Source organism: Numenius arquata, chromosome 17 (assembly GCF_964106895.1).
Source record: "Numenius arquata chromosome 17, bNumArq3.hap1.1, whole genome shotgun sequence".
NCBI lineage: Eukaryota > Metazoa > Chordata > Aves > Charadriiformes > Scolopacidae > Numenius > Numenius arquata.
In genome coordinates, this window is record NC_133592.1 from 13,154,141 (window position 1) to 13,171,200 (window position 17,060).

The 17,060-nt window shown below is 51.4% G+C and overlaps 1 protein-coding gene across 1 annotated transcript in view; it reads left to right on the top strand.

Moving 5' to 3' along the window:
* The window catches only part of MYOCD (myocardin), a 116,414-nt gene that overhangs the window by 88,445 nt on the left and 10,909 nt on the right, over positions 1-17,060 (top strand). The window contains exons 3-8 of the mRNA XM_074160008.1: positions 4,460-4,515; positions 9,040-9,115; positions 11,338-11,499; positions 15,343-15,518; positions 16,117-16,242; positions 16,749-17,014. Of these exons, the coding sequence (XP_074016109.1) occupies positions 4,460-4,515; positions 9,040-9,115; positions 11,338-11,499; positions 15,343-15,518; positions 16,117-16,242; positions 16,749-17,014 (862 nt within the window). The remainder of the gene's footprint in view (positions 1-4,459; positions 4,516-9,039; positions 9,116-11,337; positions 11,500-15,342; positions 15,519-16,116; positions 16,243-16,748; positions 17,015-17,060) is intronic.

Below are 17,060 nucleotides of genomic sequence, written 5' to 3' on the forward strand. Positions count from 1 at the left end.
TGGGCCTGCAGATTGACAAATGATATCCATGCCTTCCCTTCTCTTCCCCGCCTCTCAAGAATGACATTCATCCTTGCTAACCTGGCATTCAAGCCTGAAGAACAAGCTCCAGGCCAGCATTGTCATGTTATCATTCAGCATCAGAAAGCCAGTTGCTAGAGCGCAAAGAGTAAGTGAATAAAAATGATCCCCTTCTGCACCTGCAGGTGCATCTTAAAACCTGTAGCACTACTGGAGCTCAGCCCTGCTCGATGGGTAACTCCATCCTGACCTAGCTCAGGCTCTGCATGCACAAATCTGTGATTATCTGGGACCCAGGTAGAGGATTATCCTTTCTGTCTCATCAGGGCTCCTTGGGATCACTGCCAAGACCACAACTTTCCAAAGGCTGTGTCACATTTGTGTCTCCTGGCTAACCTTGAAGACTGTGATGCAGCTCTTGTTTAAAGAGCAGAACAACTCACTAAAAGCATGGCTATAGCACTGCTTGCTGCACCCTGCCTGTCCTTCTGCCCTTCTCATGCGGCTGCCTTCCTAAAGGATTGTGTAGCCAGCAACAGACACCTCCTCAGTATAGTATTGCCAGCATCAAGCATTAAGAAAACTTGAACAAGATGGCAAAAATCATGACTGTCAAAATGATCCCATGGGTTTAAATTATAATGGTTTTAAAGAGCCTGATACATGCAGGTTCTTTTCATTTTTCTTCTGTTTATTTTTTAAATGATCAGATTTTATGCTGCCTGCCACCAAAGGGCAAGGATTTTCATCACAGGACTCCGAGCTTTAAGTGAGACACTGTGGCATTCGTTACAGTATTGCAAGCCCTGGCAATACAGTCAGTGGCCAAAAAAGATGTCTGACATCTCCTGAACTGCTAAGTCCACTCAGTAGAAGTAGGTACACTCAGAGAAGGTGCAGGACACCCCACTGCACATGTATGGAGCATACATTTAACCATATCTTCCCATGCCCTGTTGGCTGTGAGGACCAGCAGGTGAGGTGGGCTCTAGGAGGTGCACCTGGACAGGATCTCAGCTCACATGCATTGCAGGAGGGCAAGAAATGAACCCATATGGCTGTAACCCACAGTGGTGAGAATAGCCCTTCTAGGAAGAGAAAAGATGAGACTTTCTGGTCTCCAGGGTGAGAGTGAGGTTTGGTACCAGGCTTGGAGCATACACTTGATCCCACATTCCACATCAGATTTTGCACAAGGATTGTTTTCAACCCATTGCATACATTTTCTGCTGATATAATCCCAGGCCAGAGAAACTTTGTTTTTCTAACTGATCCATTTTATACAGAGACCAGGAAGAGAGATGGAAGGTCAGAGTAACAGAACAGCTTTGGATAAAAGCTTTGAGGGCTTGTAGAAACCCTTGTAGGAAGGGGAGTTGATGATATACACAGAGCCTGCTGAGCTGTGCAGCAGTGCAGCGAAAGCACGTGAAACATGCTATAAGGTAAGCATGAAACACTGGAGTAAGTCCTAGGAAGCTGGCTGGTTTTTGGTATCCAAGAGAATAGTGCAAGAAGTGTCAGAGTTACCTGAGCAAAGTGCAGTGACATGAATACCCTTACTAAAGCCTAGTCTGTGATTGGTGGCACTGGAAAAGATTAATGCCATTGCAAATGTGAGCTCTGTTCACACTCCCTTTCGTGTTCCTCTAAGAAACGTGAAACCTTCAATGGCCCCATTGCTGTAGAAGGCAGGAAACAGCCTAAAGGAGGATGCTCAGGAGCAAAAGGCAGTAGCATTGCACGAGACTTCAGGTTCAAAGCTGGACTCTGATTGTCAGATGTTTTCAGGTTGTAAATTGAACAACTGGCTGGCAAAACAATCAACACTACTGAAAAAGGCTCTACAAATAGACAGGCACAGACTGGTAGGCAAGGGCAGCCTGTGGGTCCCTTCAGTCCCATGACTCTGTGTATGGAGGGTCCTCTGAAAGTAAGGGGAGATGCAGGTTCATTGAGACCCACCCACGCTCCTGATGCACAGGGGTGCAGGGCGGGGGAGAGTACGGAGGGGTGCAGAGCCTGTCCCACTTTTCAGGCCCACTAAGTAGGAAGTCTCCTGTTCATGCACCAACACGAGCAGTTTTGTTTTCCTAGTGAAACTGGTACAGACCCAGCAAAAGAGACCTTATCAATGCTTATAAGTATCTGAAGGGTGGGTTGAAGGAGGAGGGAGCCAGACTCTTTTCAGTGGTTGCCAGTGACAGGACGAGGGGCAACGGGCACAAGTTGGAACATAGGAGGTTCCACTCAAATATGAGAAAGAATTTCTTCACAGTGAGGGTGACAGAGCCCTGGAACAGGCTGCCCAGGGAGGGTGTGGAGTCCCCTTCTTTGGAGATTTTCAAGACCCGCCTGGATGCAGCCCTGAGTAACATGCTCTGACATGCTCTGGGCAATCCTGCTTCGGCAGGGGAGTTGGACTAGATGATCTTTATGGTCCCTTCCAACTCTAAAAATTCAGTGAAATTCAGTGAAAAGCATTTTAAATCAAGAGCATGTGGGGGTCACTTGCAGAAAGGCAGGCTGTAGGGCTGAGCATGGATGAACCCCTCCTCTAGACCCATACAGATGCCCACCCCGGACACCAGCAGATCCTGCACACCCACCCGAAAGGAGAGGGAGGCAGCTTGCAGGACCACCGATTCCTCCAGGCAAGGTTCCCTCTGCTGTGATGGGCTGCAGAAATAGCTGCACTTGAAGTAAAGACCTTCTAGCAATATGTAGCCACCAAAGGACCACATCCCCTAACTCAAACCTTAAAGGCAAGAGTTCCAAGGTTATCAACACCAAGCACAACCGCTCTGCCCTGTTGCCTCCAGACCCATAGCCGTTTCAAGCTGACATGTCATCCCCTGGCAAGTTGTCTGAATAACCAGTGCTAGCGATGTCTTCATTTGTTTTGCAGACTAATACAAGCTGCAGCACCCACATAATTCCTCCAAAAACCTTGGTAAATTACTAAATTCTGCAACATTTTCCCTCTTGAATAGCACAACGTTTGGTCAATGCCCATAGCACACTCCCCATGTCAGCTCTTCACAGTGAGCAGGGCTGTAAAAGTCATCTCTCTTGCTAACTTCATTTTCTTGTGTGCACCATTTTGTTTTGCTTCTGATTAAACCAGCTGTCACCCGTCCTCATGGCTGCTCACCGGAGCATGGCACAGTAATGCTGCCTTGTCTGTATGTCTGCTTTCCAGATGTTAGGAGCAGGAACGTGCCTTCTGTGTTTTGCTGTGATTCACGGGAGGTTAGGGAGGTGACCTTGGATGGTGCCTACCAAAAGCCAGTTCAGAGGGTCCCCTAAACATTTCCTGGCTGCCCCCAGTCTTCTCTTCATCCTCCTCTAGACTTATGGAGGATAACATGTCCTGTGTGAAAATAATTTCTGTCCTTACTGGATCCCATTCAGAAGATGGAAAGGGAATTCCTGCTGCCAAACAAAAAGTCGTAGCAGACTGTTTTTGTGGGTCGGGACACCTTCCCCTTCCCCGTCCCAAGGGGAAGTTAATTTTGCTTGCTTGCATAGCCAGAAAAGAATTTTTGCAGGATCTGAGAAATATTAACCGCTTCACCATGCAAGCTCTGCTCCAATTTCTACTGAACCAGAGTAAACAAGGAAATGTGCAATGTCCCCCATGACTTCAGTAGAGACTGCTCCGTGGAACTGGTGTTCACTGGTCCAAGAGCCAGGGGTTATTGGCTTTCCTTTGGGAGCCCCTCTGGGCTAATCCTTCTTAGTGTCAGGAGATGCTGAAAGCATGATCTGCTGCCTGGTAGTTGGCTGGGCAGCTGCTCAGGGAAGCCCCATGTCATACAGACGCTCCTGGGCAGGGGACAGGACAAATATCCAGTGAGAGGGAAGCTCAAGGAGATGAAAGGATAGTCAGCGATGGAAGAGGGACCAAGGACCACAGCTCTGTGGTCTTGCCTTGAAATACCATTGCTGGAGGCTGCGCCCACATGGCCCCCCGAGGCGAGTCAGGTCTTTTCGGTTTTCCCTCTGGCCTCAAGCCTCAGTCACCTGCAGGTTTTACTTGCGGGTGAGGTCCTCTCTCAGGTTGTTGCTCTTCTCAGATCTATCCTGTGGGGCCATGGTGCCTCCCACGACCTGCAGGAAGCACCCCAGGGAAAAGCCGCATCTGCTCTCTGACATGTCCCACGGAGCACTACATTTCAAAGCCTGCACCCCCTCCCTCCCCATGTTCCTCCTGCGCTCCCCGTGCTCTTTGTCCCCCCTGTCTCTTGCCATGGGCTGGCTGAGAGCATGGGATTTCCCAGAGCTTTCCTGAGTTATTTTTAGTCAGCGCAATAAAGAGAACGGCTAGTTTGTGTTGCTATTTTTATAGCACTCATTAAAATGCTGTTGCTGAATATCCTGGTGGCTGCTTGCTTCCGCTCCTGTGCTGACTGCTCCTCTTTCTTTCCTGTTGCAGCACTGAAAAGCCCATCTGCATTCCATGAACAGCGAAAAAGTCTGGAACGAGCCAAGGTAACTCCTGCAGCCATCCCAATGAGGGAACACGTGGGCTCGCTTTGCATGCATTGCGGGTTTGAAAGCACCTTCCACCACTGTCCTCTCTTCCAGCATCCTCCATCCAGGCCCTGTGGCCAAGGATGAGGGTCAGAACCTCTCCCTTGCTTCCAGACATGGTGGGGCCAACCCAGGGTTCACAAATGCTCTGGAGCACCCTTCTCCAAGCAGGGGAGGCTTAAAAGGGCAGAGGAGCCATCTGTGCCCTGAGCTATGGGGTTTCACAACAGCCCCTGGGGTTTACAAGAGGCGGTGGCCAGGACACAGTTCAGCGTGGTATTGGCCACCCTTCCAGTAAATGAAGTGCCGTGTTGCTCTCCGGGCCAGGTCCACAGCCCGCTCCTCGCCGTGCCGGCCGCTCTCTTGCTCAGGTCAGTGGGGCTAGAGCAGGGCCAGCAGCAAACAGGACATACGGAGCCCAACCATTTAGCAAGTGTGCAGGGGGAATGCAGATGCCCTTTGTCACCTGGAGCGAGTCCCCAGGGAGCTCACACTTGTCATCAGAGTAGAGCCTGGCTTTTAGCTCGGCAGTGCAGCTTGGCCGTTAGGACACACAACATCCAAGGGGCTAAGTGGGCCAGGCTCCCTCCGGCCCCATTATCTAACTGCACTCAGGCTTCCCTAAATATTGCTGAAGGCAGAGATAAGATAAGTAGCCATTTCCAGAACACATCAAAACTTCTGTGATGTGATCACTTTTTGGGAAATCACACTGGTTTCCGAGCACCCACCATCCACCCTTGACCGAGCTGGAGAGATGTCCACAGAAAAGGGAAAAATCAGTCACGCAGGTTTTGCTTGAACACAGTAGTTTGTCCATTAATCTGCAAAACGTGCTTGCAGTCACGTGGAAAAGGAGCCTTGCAAGGAAGAATGATTGTGAAATATGGAGAAGTGCTCTTCTGAACTTAAACACACTCCAAATCACTTGCCCCGAGTCTCCTGTGGTAATAAACGACTAGCACAAGAAACATAATATGACTCTGAAAAATTAGTATGCTTACAAAATTTCAAGCAATCCAAAGTATCCTTGAAGTGTCATATATTTTACAGTTTAAGTATACATTTGTGTCTCTTTGTCTTTCTCTTCAAAGGCTTTCACTGGCTAGTTGCCTGGGGAAAAAGGAAGGATGGTCTAGTCTATCCCAAACTGCATGCATTTCTTTCTTCCAGAGCATGCTAACGAAGACACTAATGAGCACAGCCCATAACAAACATATATTCCTTTGCAAGGATGCTCTGCTTAGAGCTGTGACAGGGAAGGAGCAGCGGCTGTTTCTGCATAATTACTCAATGGCATTTGTTGTTTAGCTGATATTCCTCCAAACTGATGCTCTGCAAACAGAAAGCAGATAACAATAACCGCTTTCATGTGTTTTGAAAGCTTTTCTCCTTCAGCTGACGCTAAAAAAAAACCCCATCTGAGTTCTTTCTCCACCATTTGCACCCCAGTGACACAAACACAGCTTATAAACAGCAAAGGTCGAAAGGAACAGCAGTCACAGCAGACAGTCAGGCTAACGCAGTGTGAATGCTGGGCTCAACACAAACGATGCCACATCTGCAGGACAGCAACTCAAGCTTAGTCCAAGTCAGGATCTGATCTCAGGGTCAGCTGGAAACGCATTAGGTGAATTTAATTGTACCCAGGTGCAGACACCAGCTTGCTCTGACCTGGCACAGGAACCAGGCAAACCTACCCATGGTCCAAACAAGGGATTACATTGGTGAAAATAAGGTGGAGAAAAAATGGGGGGGAGGGAAGGGTAAGAAATTGTAAAGACTTCAGTAAATAAAATGTCTATTATTTGTTTAAACATGTCACTCGCTATGTTAGAGGCTGGCAACAGGCCAGCGCAGCAGACTTTGAAGTCAATGTCCTGTGATAGATTGCTGAACCGGAGGACAGAGAGCAGGCTGACTTTCCTGGGACAGTCTGGCTCAGCAGGGCTTTAGCACTTACCCCAGCAGCCCAGCAAGCATGGCAGACAGGGACCGTGGGGACAGCCAGCGTGCCTCTGCCCTGAGCAGAACAGCCCCATCTGGGTTGTTCCTGACGGATGTGTGACCACCGACAGACATCCCACCCCAGCACCCTCTCTGGTGCTCTCCAACCTGTGCTGTTAGCAAGCGTCCCCTGACGCCCAACCCAAGCTTCTCCGTTGCAGTTTAAACCCATCACTTTTTCTCCTACATGTATGCACATGTAGAACTGTTTATCTTTTTTCTTGTAGCAGTTTTAAAAAGTATTTTGTTTCCCTGTAGCCATCTCACCTCCAGACTGACCGCTCTCCTCTCCCTTCAGCCTGTCCTCGCTGATCCCCTCTCTGGCTCAGTAATGATTTCTGTGGCTGCTCCAGAGCCTTCCCATGGACCCTTTCAGATGCAGGGCACAGGGCAGACCTTGCTGTTCCTAGGGTCCATCTGACATTCTTCACTGTGTCTCCTAGAAAGCTGCCTGCTGCTCTGGGGATGTGGTTCAGTTGCTGAACACGAGATTCTCCAGAGCCTTTTATAATTTTTTCTCTGTTTATGCTGTAACTAATTTCTGCCTAATGCCACAGTCCAGTGACCACTGCAGAAGCATCTCTGGTGGATTAAGTCTTCATCCAACCCAGTGCTTAATCAGCTGGCTTAGCCATGGCTGTGACCTGAATGCAGTCCTGTCCAAATGTCTTTCTTTAAATTGTACCAAAAGTATTCCAGGTCATTTCTTCAATTACTGTGAATCATATTGCATTGTAATCTGTTAACCTTGAATGATTCAGATTTAAAGAGTATGTCTTCTATCACCCAAGGCATTAATGAATATATTGACTGGTAGGAAAAATTGCTGTGTAACATGATTTGATATATTCTTCTGTTTAAACTGTGAGCCATTCCTAATTCCTCTGCTGACCCACAGCTATGCTCCTTTTTTATGTTAGTCTTATCCAGACCAAATTTCTCTGGCTTGCATATGAGAAAGCCATGTGAGATAATGTCAAAACATGCTTAAATTCAAGCTACATGACATTCATTGTTTATTCCTGTAACAGAAATCTGTCATCTCTGCATGGAAGGAAATTAGGCTGGTGTGATGTGGTTTGTTCTTGATGAATCCATCCTGGCTGTTACTCAACTCCTTGCTATCTTCAAAATCCATCTTATATAGATTGTTTGATTACTTGGTCCAATATCTTCCTGACTGGTTTATAATTTCCTGTTTTCTTCGCTCCATCTCTTTTAAAGCAAGAAGTAACGCTCTCCCTTGCCCAGTTTCCTGGAGCCCCGCAGATAGTTGCTATTGCTCTAGGCCTTGTGTATCTCAAACTGTTTGGGAACATTTAACTCGTCTGAGTATTCTCCAACCTGTTCTCCAACCTGATAACTGGAGCTTCTTCTCTTTTGTTGTGATGGTTCTTGGCTTAGTCATCTGATTGATAATAGCCATTTATCTTTTTAGTGAAGATGGTTTGAAAAGGCATTAAATCCCATAGCCATCTCAGCAGCATCCACAATTTTATTTCTCCTGTTTATGGAACTCAGACAGCACTTTCCATTGCCTTCTCCTGGCTACAGAAGTGCTTATAAAACCTTTTTCTCATGATCCTGTACATTTTGTACTGTGGGTTTTCCAGTTTCGTTACAGCTGCTTGTGGTATTCTTTTGTATTTATCCTTAAGACTTTAACCTCTTTGAACTATGTACATTTTTTGTACTATTTTTTCTTGCATCTCAGCTTAGCAAACAGCTAATATTTTGTCCAAGCCATGCTCTAGTTTTTCTCCACCAGGGGATAAGCATATATTTGTATTCTTGAGGTCAGCTGCCCTCAACACTGACTTTCTTGGCCCTAACGGAAGATGTTATTATACCTGTGCGTGCCTTTCTGCTCCTAAAGCCATGAGGAAGTTGGTACGAGGCTCCAGGACCATGTCCATCACAAGCTCAGATGGAGTGATCTGCAAAGTCGATTTTCCCAACCCTACGTCATAACTGGGCTGAGGAACCACAGAGCTAAGGAGCTGCAGGACTGCAGGAAGGCTGTCCAGGGTAGAGAGCCTGGGTATCTTCATGACTTGCTTGGCCCAAAGTGCCAGGCTTCCCACAGAAGCCATTGCTAACTGTTCACGGTGACATGGTATCCTAAACTAGGAGCAGATCCACCTCTCCGGTGAATAGGTCTCATACTTCCCATAAATCTCATAATACTTCAGGCATCAGAATCCCAAGGGAAATTGGAATCGACATAACTTAGGAGCAGGGATAGTGAACCATCAGCAGCTCCATCCATATTGTTCCCTTTTTGAAGAACTTCTGTCCAACAACAAACCAGTGTCTGAGTGAAAAAAAAAAAAAAAAAAAAAAAAAGCCATTTAGGAGCTCACTCAACACAGCTTGTAATAAATCCAAAAGAACCATGGGATGGCACAGGGGCAGACACTCTCTGTACCTTATTGCTGCTCTAGCCAGGTAACACTCTGCATTTGTGTTCTGCAGACTGAAGATTATCTCAAGCACAAGATCAGAAGCAGGCCTGAGCGATCAGACCTGGTCAATATGCACATTTTACAAGGTAAGACTGTTGGAGCTTCTCCCACATACTCCTTGTGTCTCCTGCCTTGTGACTCACGTCTCTCCTGCCCCGCTTGCATTTCCTTCAGGACTCTCATCACAATTAACTTTTCCCCAGCTGCTCATGAGAAGCAGATTCTAATGGGACACATGTACGGAATTCAGTCCGGACCTGGTCTTCAGGAGGCAGGACACACATTTCTTCCATGACAGAAGCAAACCGAAGGCCATCTAATCTTTGTCCCATCTCTGGCAGGGACCAGTATAAGATGCTCTAGAGGACAGTGGGGCAGAGAACAGCTCCCAGAAAGGACTCTGTTAGACAGAAGTTCCGAGGTCTGATCCTTGTGAAAAGCACACCTGGGGCATTTGTTGTCCAGGGAACTGAAATCCCTGTCGCAGGTGGTTGCAATACCCTCCTAAAGCTGGACATCTTTTGTTTTGCCTTAATTCTGGATATTTTATATAGCAATCCATGGCGATGCAATCAATGACCCAAGCACAGCCGTATGAAAAGGGCGAGCCCTGCTCTCAGTCTGTGAGCCACAGCAGCTCTCACCTCTCCCATCCCAGTGTCCCCTCCCAGCCAGAGAGCTGGCACGGCTCTGCTGCATCCCATCACAGACAGCAGAACACTGCGGTGTCCCTTGTTATCTCCAGAGGTAACAAGCTCCTTAGAGACAGGGAGGATGTGCAGCCTCTCTCCTTGAGTTCTGTCAGTCCCCTGGAAGAAGCAGACCACTCTCTGGCAACTGTAAATGCTGGCCTCTGCTCTCAGCATGGATGAAGTCCATATTTCTCTTTCTTTTGCACGCAGGAGGGCTGAGCCAGGGCCCCATGCCAGATCAGTGCCACTGCTTTGCTTTTCCCTCGGGTCTCCATCCCTAAAATAAGTCAGCACCACTGCCTATTTAACAGGTGGAAAGTGTGTTTCCCTTAGGTTAAATAACAGAAGCAATACGGACTGGCATTGGGGTCTGGGGGCTATAAACCAGATGTGGAGGCAGCTGCAGTCCCCAGGCATGGAGAGGGCCAGTGAGACACAGCTGGAGGAGCAGTGGAGCAGAGACTGCCTGGCTGCACTTTGAGCAGGATGGCTGTGCTGCCCAACACACACCTCCCAGCCAGAGCCCTGCTCACACCTCTGCCCAATGCACTCTGCGTTTCGTGGAGGCGTGCCCGGGCATATCATGGACTTACATGTCCATTTGGTTCATAACAAGCCCCAGAGATGATTGAAATTGGCCAGCTGAGACACCTTCTATCATCTAATTAACTTCCGAGCATACCTTCTGTTACTGTGCACCCCAAAGAACTCATGTGTGTTCACTGCCCTGTGCAGCCTGAGGCCAGCAGTGACGCTGGACCAGCTCTTCTGATCTCCTGCAGAGCATTTTTCCCTGGTCTCAAGCCCTGTAGTATTGCCTAAAGCACCTCTTCTAGAAGAGTGTCCAGTCTTTGAAGATAGCACAACCCAGATGCAACCCTTCTTACTTCAGACCTCCAAGAGTATAGGCATGGTCTAGTTTAGGATCCTGTTCCTTCACTGCTCATGCCTGTGCCACCGGGGGAGCCAGATCACCTTTGTTCAGGAAATCACCACTTTCTCTTGTCTTCTATCACCACTCAGTAATTGGGAACTTCTCAGCTGAGCCTTCGTTATGCTCATCTCCACCAGCTTGTTTTTTCCCTGAAGGCCTGGAGCACTGCAGTCATGCCACTTCCAAATGTCCACTCTCAGACAGCTTTTGATCTGCCAGTGTAAGGCATTTACTCCAGTTGTCAAACACTGTTAATGTTTCTTTTCCCCAGCTGTTCCCCAGAAGTAGGGAATACAAGCACCAATGGGCTCCTGGCAGGCGGGAGCTGGAGTCCACTTTGGCCTTCATGTTAGTCAGAGTTTGTTAATGAAGTTTCCGTTGCAGATCATTCCTGGGCCTTGGAGAGGATGCTCCAGCTTGCGTTTGCAAGCCCAGGCTGGTAAACAGAGGCTCCTACTTGGGGATGGAGAAGCTGGATCTAAGGCTCAGAGGAGAACCCATGTGCCAAACCCCACCAGCCCCATCTAATCCAGCACCCTGCCTCCCAGCCTCAGAGCAGCTCCTGCTGTGCAAAGCCATGCTTAGCCCAGAAAGGCTGGGGTGAAGAGGGAGCACATTCTCACCGAGCTGTGCTTATGGATGCCCCAGGTCATCAACTGACACCTTCCATTTGGCCTTTTAGACTCAGCTGCAGAGGGGTCCATTCAATCTACTCAAATGAAGCTGAAAAGAGCCCGACTGGCAGATGATCTCAATGAAAAGATTGCTCTCAGGCCGGGTCCTTTGGAGCTGGTGGAGAAGAATATTATTCCTGTCGACTCAGCTGTGAAAGAGGCCATAAAAGGTAGTGGAAGTGAACATGCATGTTGTGTTGTGTGCATGGCACGGGGCAGGGGCTGGCGAGGTTACGCGGATGCACTGCAGCAGCTGCAGGAAGTGACTGACCTGGAGTTAAGACCTGCATTTATTGCTTAAATGTTATTATTTTCACAGTAAGCAGTCCAGTTCAGCACAGCCTACGCTTTCTTATCCAGGCCTATGAAAAGAGAGCTCTTAGAGCAATGACCACAGAAACATGTACGATTGTTCAGCCGTGTCTCCTCAGAAAGAACCTCCCTTCTTAAACCCCCTCCTTCCCCAGGGCTTTGAGCCCATAAATGATACTGCTGGAGGCAGGACGTTCCTTCCTCCCTCACGTGGGAGAGGACCTGGGTGCACACGTGTGGCTGTGAAGCCAGCCTGGATTCTCCCACCTGTGCCCTGAACAAGCTTTTACATCCCAGTAGGTGAAGGTGAAGTGGCCCCAGTTCAGGCAGGCTCCTTTTTTCCCACTGATTCTTGTGGCATGCACAGCCCAACAGAGCAGGATGCTGCATGGCTGGGCAAGGGAAATCATCGCTGGGGTGCTCGGCTGCCAGGGAACACAAGGAGCAGCCTGCACCCCAGAGCAGGGTACACTCCTGGCAACCAGTGCCCAGCACGTGGCTTATGCCTAAGCTTGGTTTTCGTCCATCGCCTACCCCCAGCCGAAGGAGGGAGGCAGAATCCTCCACAATTATTTCCCCTGTGCAGGGAGGTTAGTGTGGGAGCCAACACAAAGCAAAAAGGTGACTCAGATTTTGACTCAGGCCCCAATGGCAGGACAGGGAGGTCCAAAAGAAGAGAAAGGAGCAGGAAAGCCAGCAGGGCCCTGTAGTGCCAGGACAGCAGCCTGTATTTTTGAAGCCTGGGGCCATCTCCGCATGTCCAAATTGGCCTGTGGATCTCAAGTGAGGCACAGAGAGGTTCTCTGCTCCCTGGGAACTCCTTCATCTTGTTGCTCGTGGTTCCTGAATTCATGGGATTATTTCAACTGGGATAATCCCATGTTAAGTGCATGTTTTGGGGCTCAGAGCAAGCTGGGGACAGTGGCAGGGCTCTGGGGCGGAGGGGTGTCTTTGAGTGACAGGAGTCATGCCGAAAATGGCAATTGAAACAGGAAACACTTTGACTTTCGTTTCATCTCAGAAACCAGCGTAAATGACATGAAATATTCCAGGCTCTGTCCTGCCCTGCAATTGTTCCTGCTCTTGGTTTTCGTGTTGTGAAGTGCATGCAGTGTTCATACAGTGGCTTCTCCAGGCTGGTCCTCGAGCTGCTCCATTTCCAGCCTTTCACAGCTCTTCCCTTTGAAGGTGAAAAGTTCCAGGACTCTGCCTGAAGAGGAATTTTTAAGGAGAGTTCAAGTAAAATTTCCCCAGACACTTATCAAAGGAGAGAAGAGAGGAAAAAAAAAAAGTTTAAAAAAATCCCCCCTTTATAAACATTCAAGGCAGTTTGAGCATGATTTTATCCACTGGAGCTGAGGTTTGGAGGCTGGGCAAGTGTGCTTGAAGTATAAGCAGAGTTTCTCTCCAGCTGTCTTGACAGGAGCTTGTGGTAAACAGAGATTTACGGGACAAAATTGTTAAAAACAAAAAGCCTGGCTTAAGACGATTTGCTTAATTTTAAATGTCTCCCTTTCGCAATGCCCTTCTATCACATTTATGGGGAAAAAATGTGTCCAGTAAGCCAGTTTTATCCCATTTAGGGTGAAACGCATAGCACATTAGGGTCAAACATGAACTTACTTGGTACTGTTTGGTGCCATGAGAAGGAGGTGATGCACCTGCACCAGGAACACAAGCCCAGCTCTCAGGTTTCTGCAGAAGGAAGCCCCAGGCTGAATGATCCTCAAGCTAATTTTCGGAGTCACGGGTGCCCTGTGGTGCTTACAGTTTGGGGCGAAGGGCTGAACACAGAGCAGAGATGAGCACTGGCACTTCTGAACGTTAAGCCTTTTGTTTTTGCAATACCAGAAAGATGACAGGGTTTAAAATCATTTTACTTTAACCTTGGAATCTCAACTGTTTATACAGTGGAAAATTTAGCTGACGTGTTCCTCTAATCACCTCCGGCAGGGTGAGCAGAAAGTGCCAGACCCCAACTGAAAGCCCTAACGTCCCAGTGACAGGAGGCCGCCAGTGCCCTACATAGCTGAGCAGTGATATAAGAACCCTTTTTTACCAGGTCCTTGTCATCACTTTGTCCAATACGCTCGAGAGGACAATACCCAGTGCATTAGAAACAGCCCCGAGCAAACACCATTCTGCCTGAGATTACAGCAGAGACATGGGATCGCAAAAAAATACGGTCAGCCCCGGGCTGGGTGAGAGCAGGACAGATAAGGGCAGCATTCCCCACCCAGCACAGGGCCCCGGTATCAAACAGCAGGATGCGGCACATTCCTCTCGTGCTCTGGGCTGCCGCCGTGTCCTGAAGGTCCCTTGGGCTCCTGGTTTTGGCACCGTTTCTCAACGCGTGCTTACTAAATGCCAGCCCGGCAGGAGTCTTGCAGACCCACAAGTCCCCCTTGCTTGGTGTCATTTCTCCCGAGAGAGGATGCCCACGCTTGTCCGCAGGCGTGGGGAGCAGCTCCCGCCCGGCACAGGGTTCTGACCACGCAGCGTTCAGCTCCTCGGGGAAGACCCGGTCTGGGTGCTGCCTCTGCGGGAGAGGGGACAAGGCCCTCCTTCCAGGGACACAGGAGGAGCCCCAGGGAACGGGGAGGAGAAGCTCTCCACAGCAGGCGGTTGCCCACACAGTGCTGGGCAGCACCTCAGGGCATGGAGCCAGGGCTCCCTGCTCCCTCGCCCACCCTGGCACCGCCGGCCGGAGCAGGGGGAGATAACCCTTATCTCTCAGATAGGGAGGGGGGTCAGCGCAGCAGGGTGTGTGTCACTGAGAAGGTGCACGTTGCTGGACCGGCAGCAGGGACAGGTGGAAGCTTGTCCCCGGGCCCTGCCTATTTCCCCATTTGTCACCTCGCTATCGGTGTGCCAAGCTGCCTGACAAACGCCAGACGCGAGCACCGGGAGATTACGAATGTGGCCGCGCTGCTCCTTCCCCTACCCCCACCTGCAGCCCTCCCCGGGCTCACATGAGACCCTTTCTTTTTCAGCACTTTATTTATCAGCAAAAGCCAGGGGTCAAGAGCTTTTGCCCATCTGACTGGGAGATAGCGCGCCGGGAGCTGTGCAGGGGGAGAGGTGATGTCTCGGGCAGCCAGGAGGCAGTGGCAGCGGTTTGAAGCATGCCGTGCGGGTGAAGTGTGGACAGAGACAGGACCCAGGAGCCGGTGTTCAGCTGCAGCCGGGTCCACGCGTGTTGGCTCTTGTGCCATGAACAGATGGGTCACCCTCTGGGTGGATTTCAACAGGGTCCCACGCGTGCTGTGGGGATGCTCAGCTGATGGGGAGGGTGGCTCTGACACCCCTCTAACCATCTCAGGTGGGGTAGGATGGCAGAGCCCCTCCTGCCCCAGCCCCACCTGCCTGCAAAAAGCTTCCTGCCCTCGGCGGGCCAGGCTCCTCGGCGGTCTCCTCCCGAGCAACACGGTCCACGGCACGGGCCGGGAGCCGATGGCAGATGCCACCTCCTCTCCACCAGCACCGCCTGCAGGGGCGCGCCCAGGAGCTGCCCTTGCAGGTGGCTGGGGGCGGCAGGAGGCGTCTGAGCTCTCACCACGTCCCTCCCCCGCGGCCGGGTCCGGCGCAGGAGGGCGCGGGCGGGGAGGTGTCCCACAGGGCTCACCCCGTCCCTCCCGCCGCCGCCTTCGTCCCCTTTCAGCGGGGCCGGGCCCTGACCGCCGCCCCGTCTCCCCCGGCAGGCACCCAAGTCAGCTTCCCCAAGCCGGCCGACGCCTTCGCCTTCGAGGAGGACAGCAGCAATGACGGGCTGTCTCCAGAGCAGGCCAGGAGCGAGGACTCCCCGGGCTCCACCGAGTCGGCGGCCGGCACCAAGGCCCCAGAGCCCGCCTCCGCCGCTCCCGCCGGGCCGCCGCAGGTAGGGCCGGGGGACCCGCCCCAGGGCCTCGGGGCTGCACGGGGCCGGGGCGGCCCCTGCTGGCGGGCCTGGGGACTGCAGCGCCGGCATCGTGGGAGGGACCGGGGGCGTTGGGAGGAATGGGGTGGAGCGGGCGCGTGGACTGGTTGGGGAAAACAGCCTGGGCTTGGGGAGACTGGGAGGGCCGGGGGTGAACTGAAGCAGAGTCGGGTGGAAGCGGCTGGAGGGACTGGGACGGACCAGAGGTGGACTTTGGGGACTGGGCTGGTCTGGGGGAGACTGTGAGGCCAACGATGTACCCAGGGGGCAATGAGGATACAGAGTGGAACACAGAGGGCTTGGAGACTGGGGTGGGCTGGGATGGACTGGGGAGACAGAGGGACTGGAAGGCGACTAGGATAGCCTGGGAGAATAGGGGGATAGTGGGCTGGAATAGACATGGGGGGCTGGGACGGACTGAGGCGTCTGGGATGGACTGGGGACACCAAGGGGCAGGGGCAATGGGGCAGCAGTGCCCCTTGTGGGCAGAAGCCGTGGGGGTGCCCTGGCACCGGCCCAGCAGCCCCTCTCCCGCCACATGGCTCACCTCTCCTTGCAGGATCATCCCCACGGCACCGAGGGCCATGCACCGGACCCGGCCGCGGGGCAGGGCAGCCAGTGCGACAGCCCCAAGCAGGCAGCGGGGCAGGAGAGCCCATCCCTCCCGGTGACCTCCACCGTGAAGGTAATGCCCGTGCCCCCAGGGAACAAGCCCGGGGCACCTTGCTGCCTCCAAGTCTGAAGTGCCCACGTGCTGCACCCTACATGTGTGGGAGGTCTGGGGGCTTGGCCTTAAGGCTTGGAATAGTGCAGAGAGACAAATGTTGTCAAAAACTGCAATTTGACTCATTTTGTAGTGGTATAAGGTATAGCATTGCACCCCGTGAGAGGTGATTGCTCAGATCCCACGCTGGAAATGACCCTTGCGGCTAGAAGCAGAAGGAGATACAAGGCAACACTGAAATACCTTTGAGGCAAGAAGGGTCATTCTCCATCTCATGTGCTCTCAAGGACAACTGAGATGAGACGTGGCTCTAAGGGAGTCCCCCGCTTGCAGGCTCAGCAGCTCTTGGAGCTGGAGTGTCAGGGTGCCGGCAGGAGCTGCCCTTTCTATGTCCTAGGCCTCTGAGTTCTCACGGGGGTGGCAGGAGCTCTTCTCTTAGCTAATTCCTTTCCTTCTTGGACCAACAGTCCAAATCATCCAGTGACAGCAAGAACCGTCACAAAAAGCCCAAGGACACCAAGCCCAAGGTGAAGAAGCTGAAATATCACCAGTACATCCCTCCGGACCAGAAGGCAGAGAAGTCCCCTCCACCCATGGACTCTGCATATGCCAGACTCCTCCAGCAGCAGCAGCTCTTTCTGCAGCTCCAGATCCTCAGCCAGCAGCAGCAGCAGCAACAGCAGCAGCAGCAGCAGCACTTCAGCTTCCCAGGGATGCACCAAGGCCAGCTAAAGTGAGTGGTAACATGCCAATAGCAGGGTTTAGCCCTGTCTCCCTCC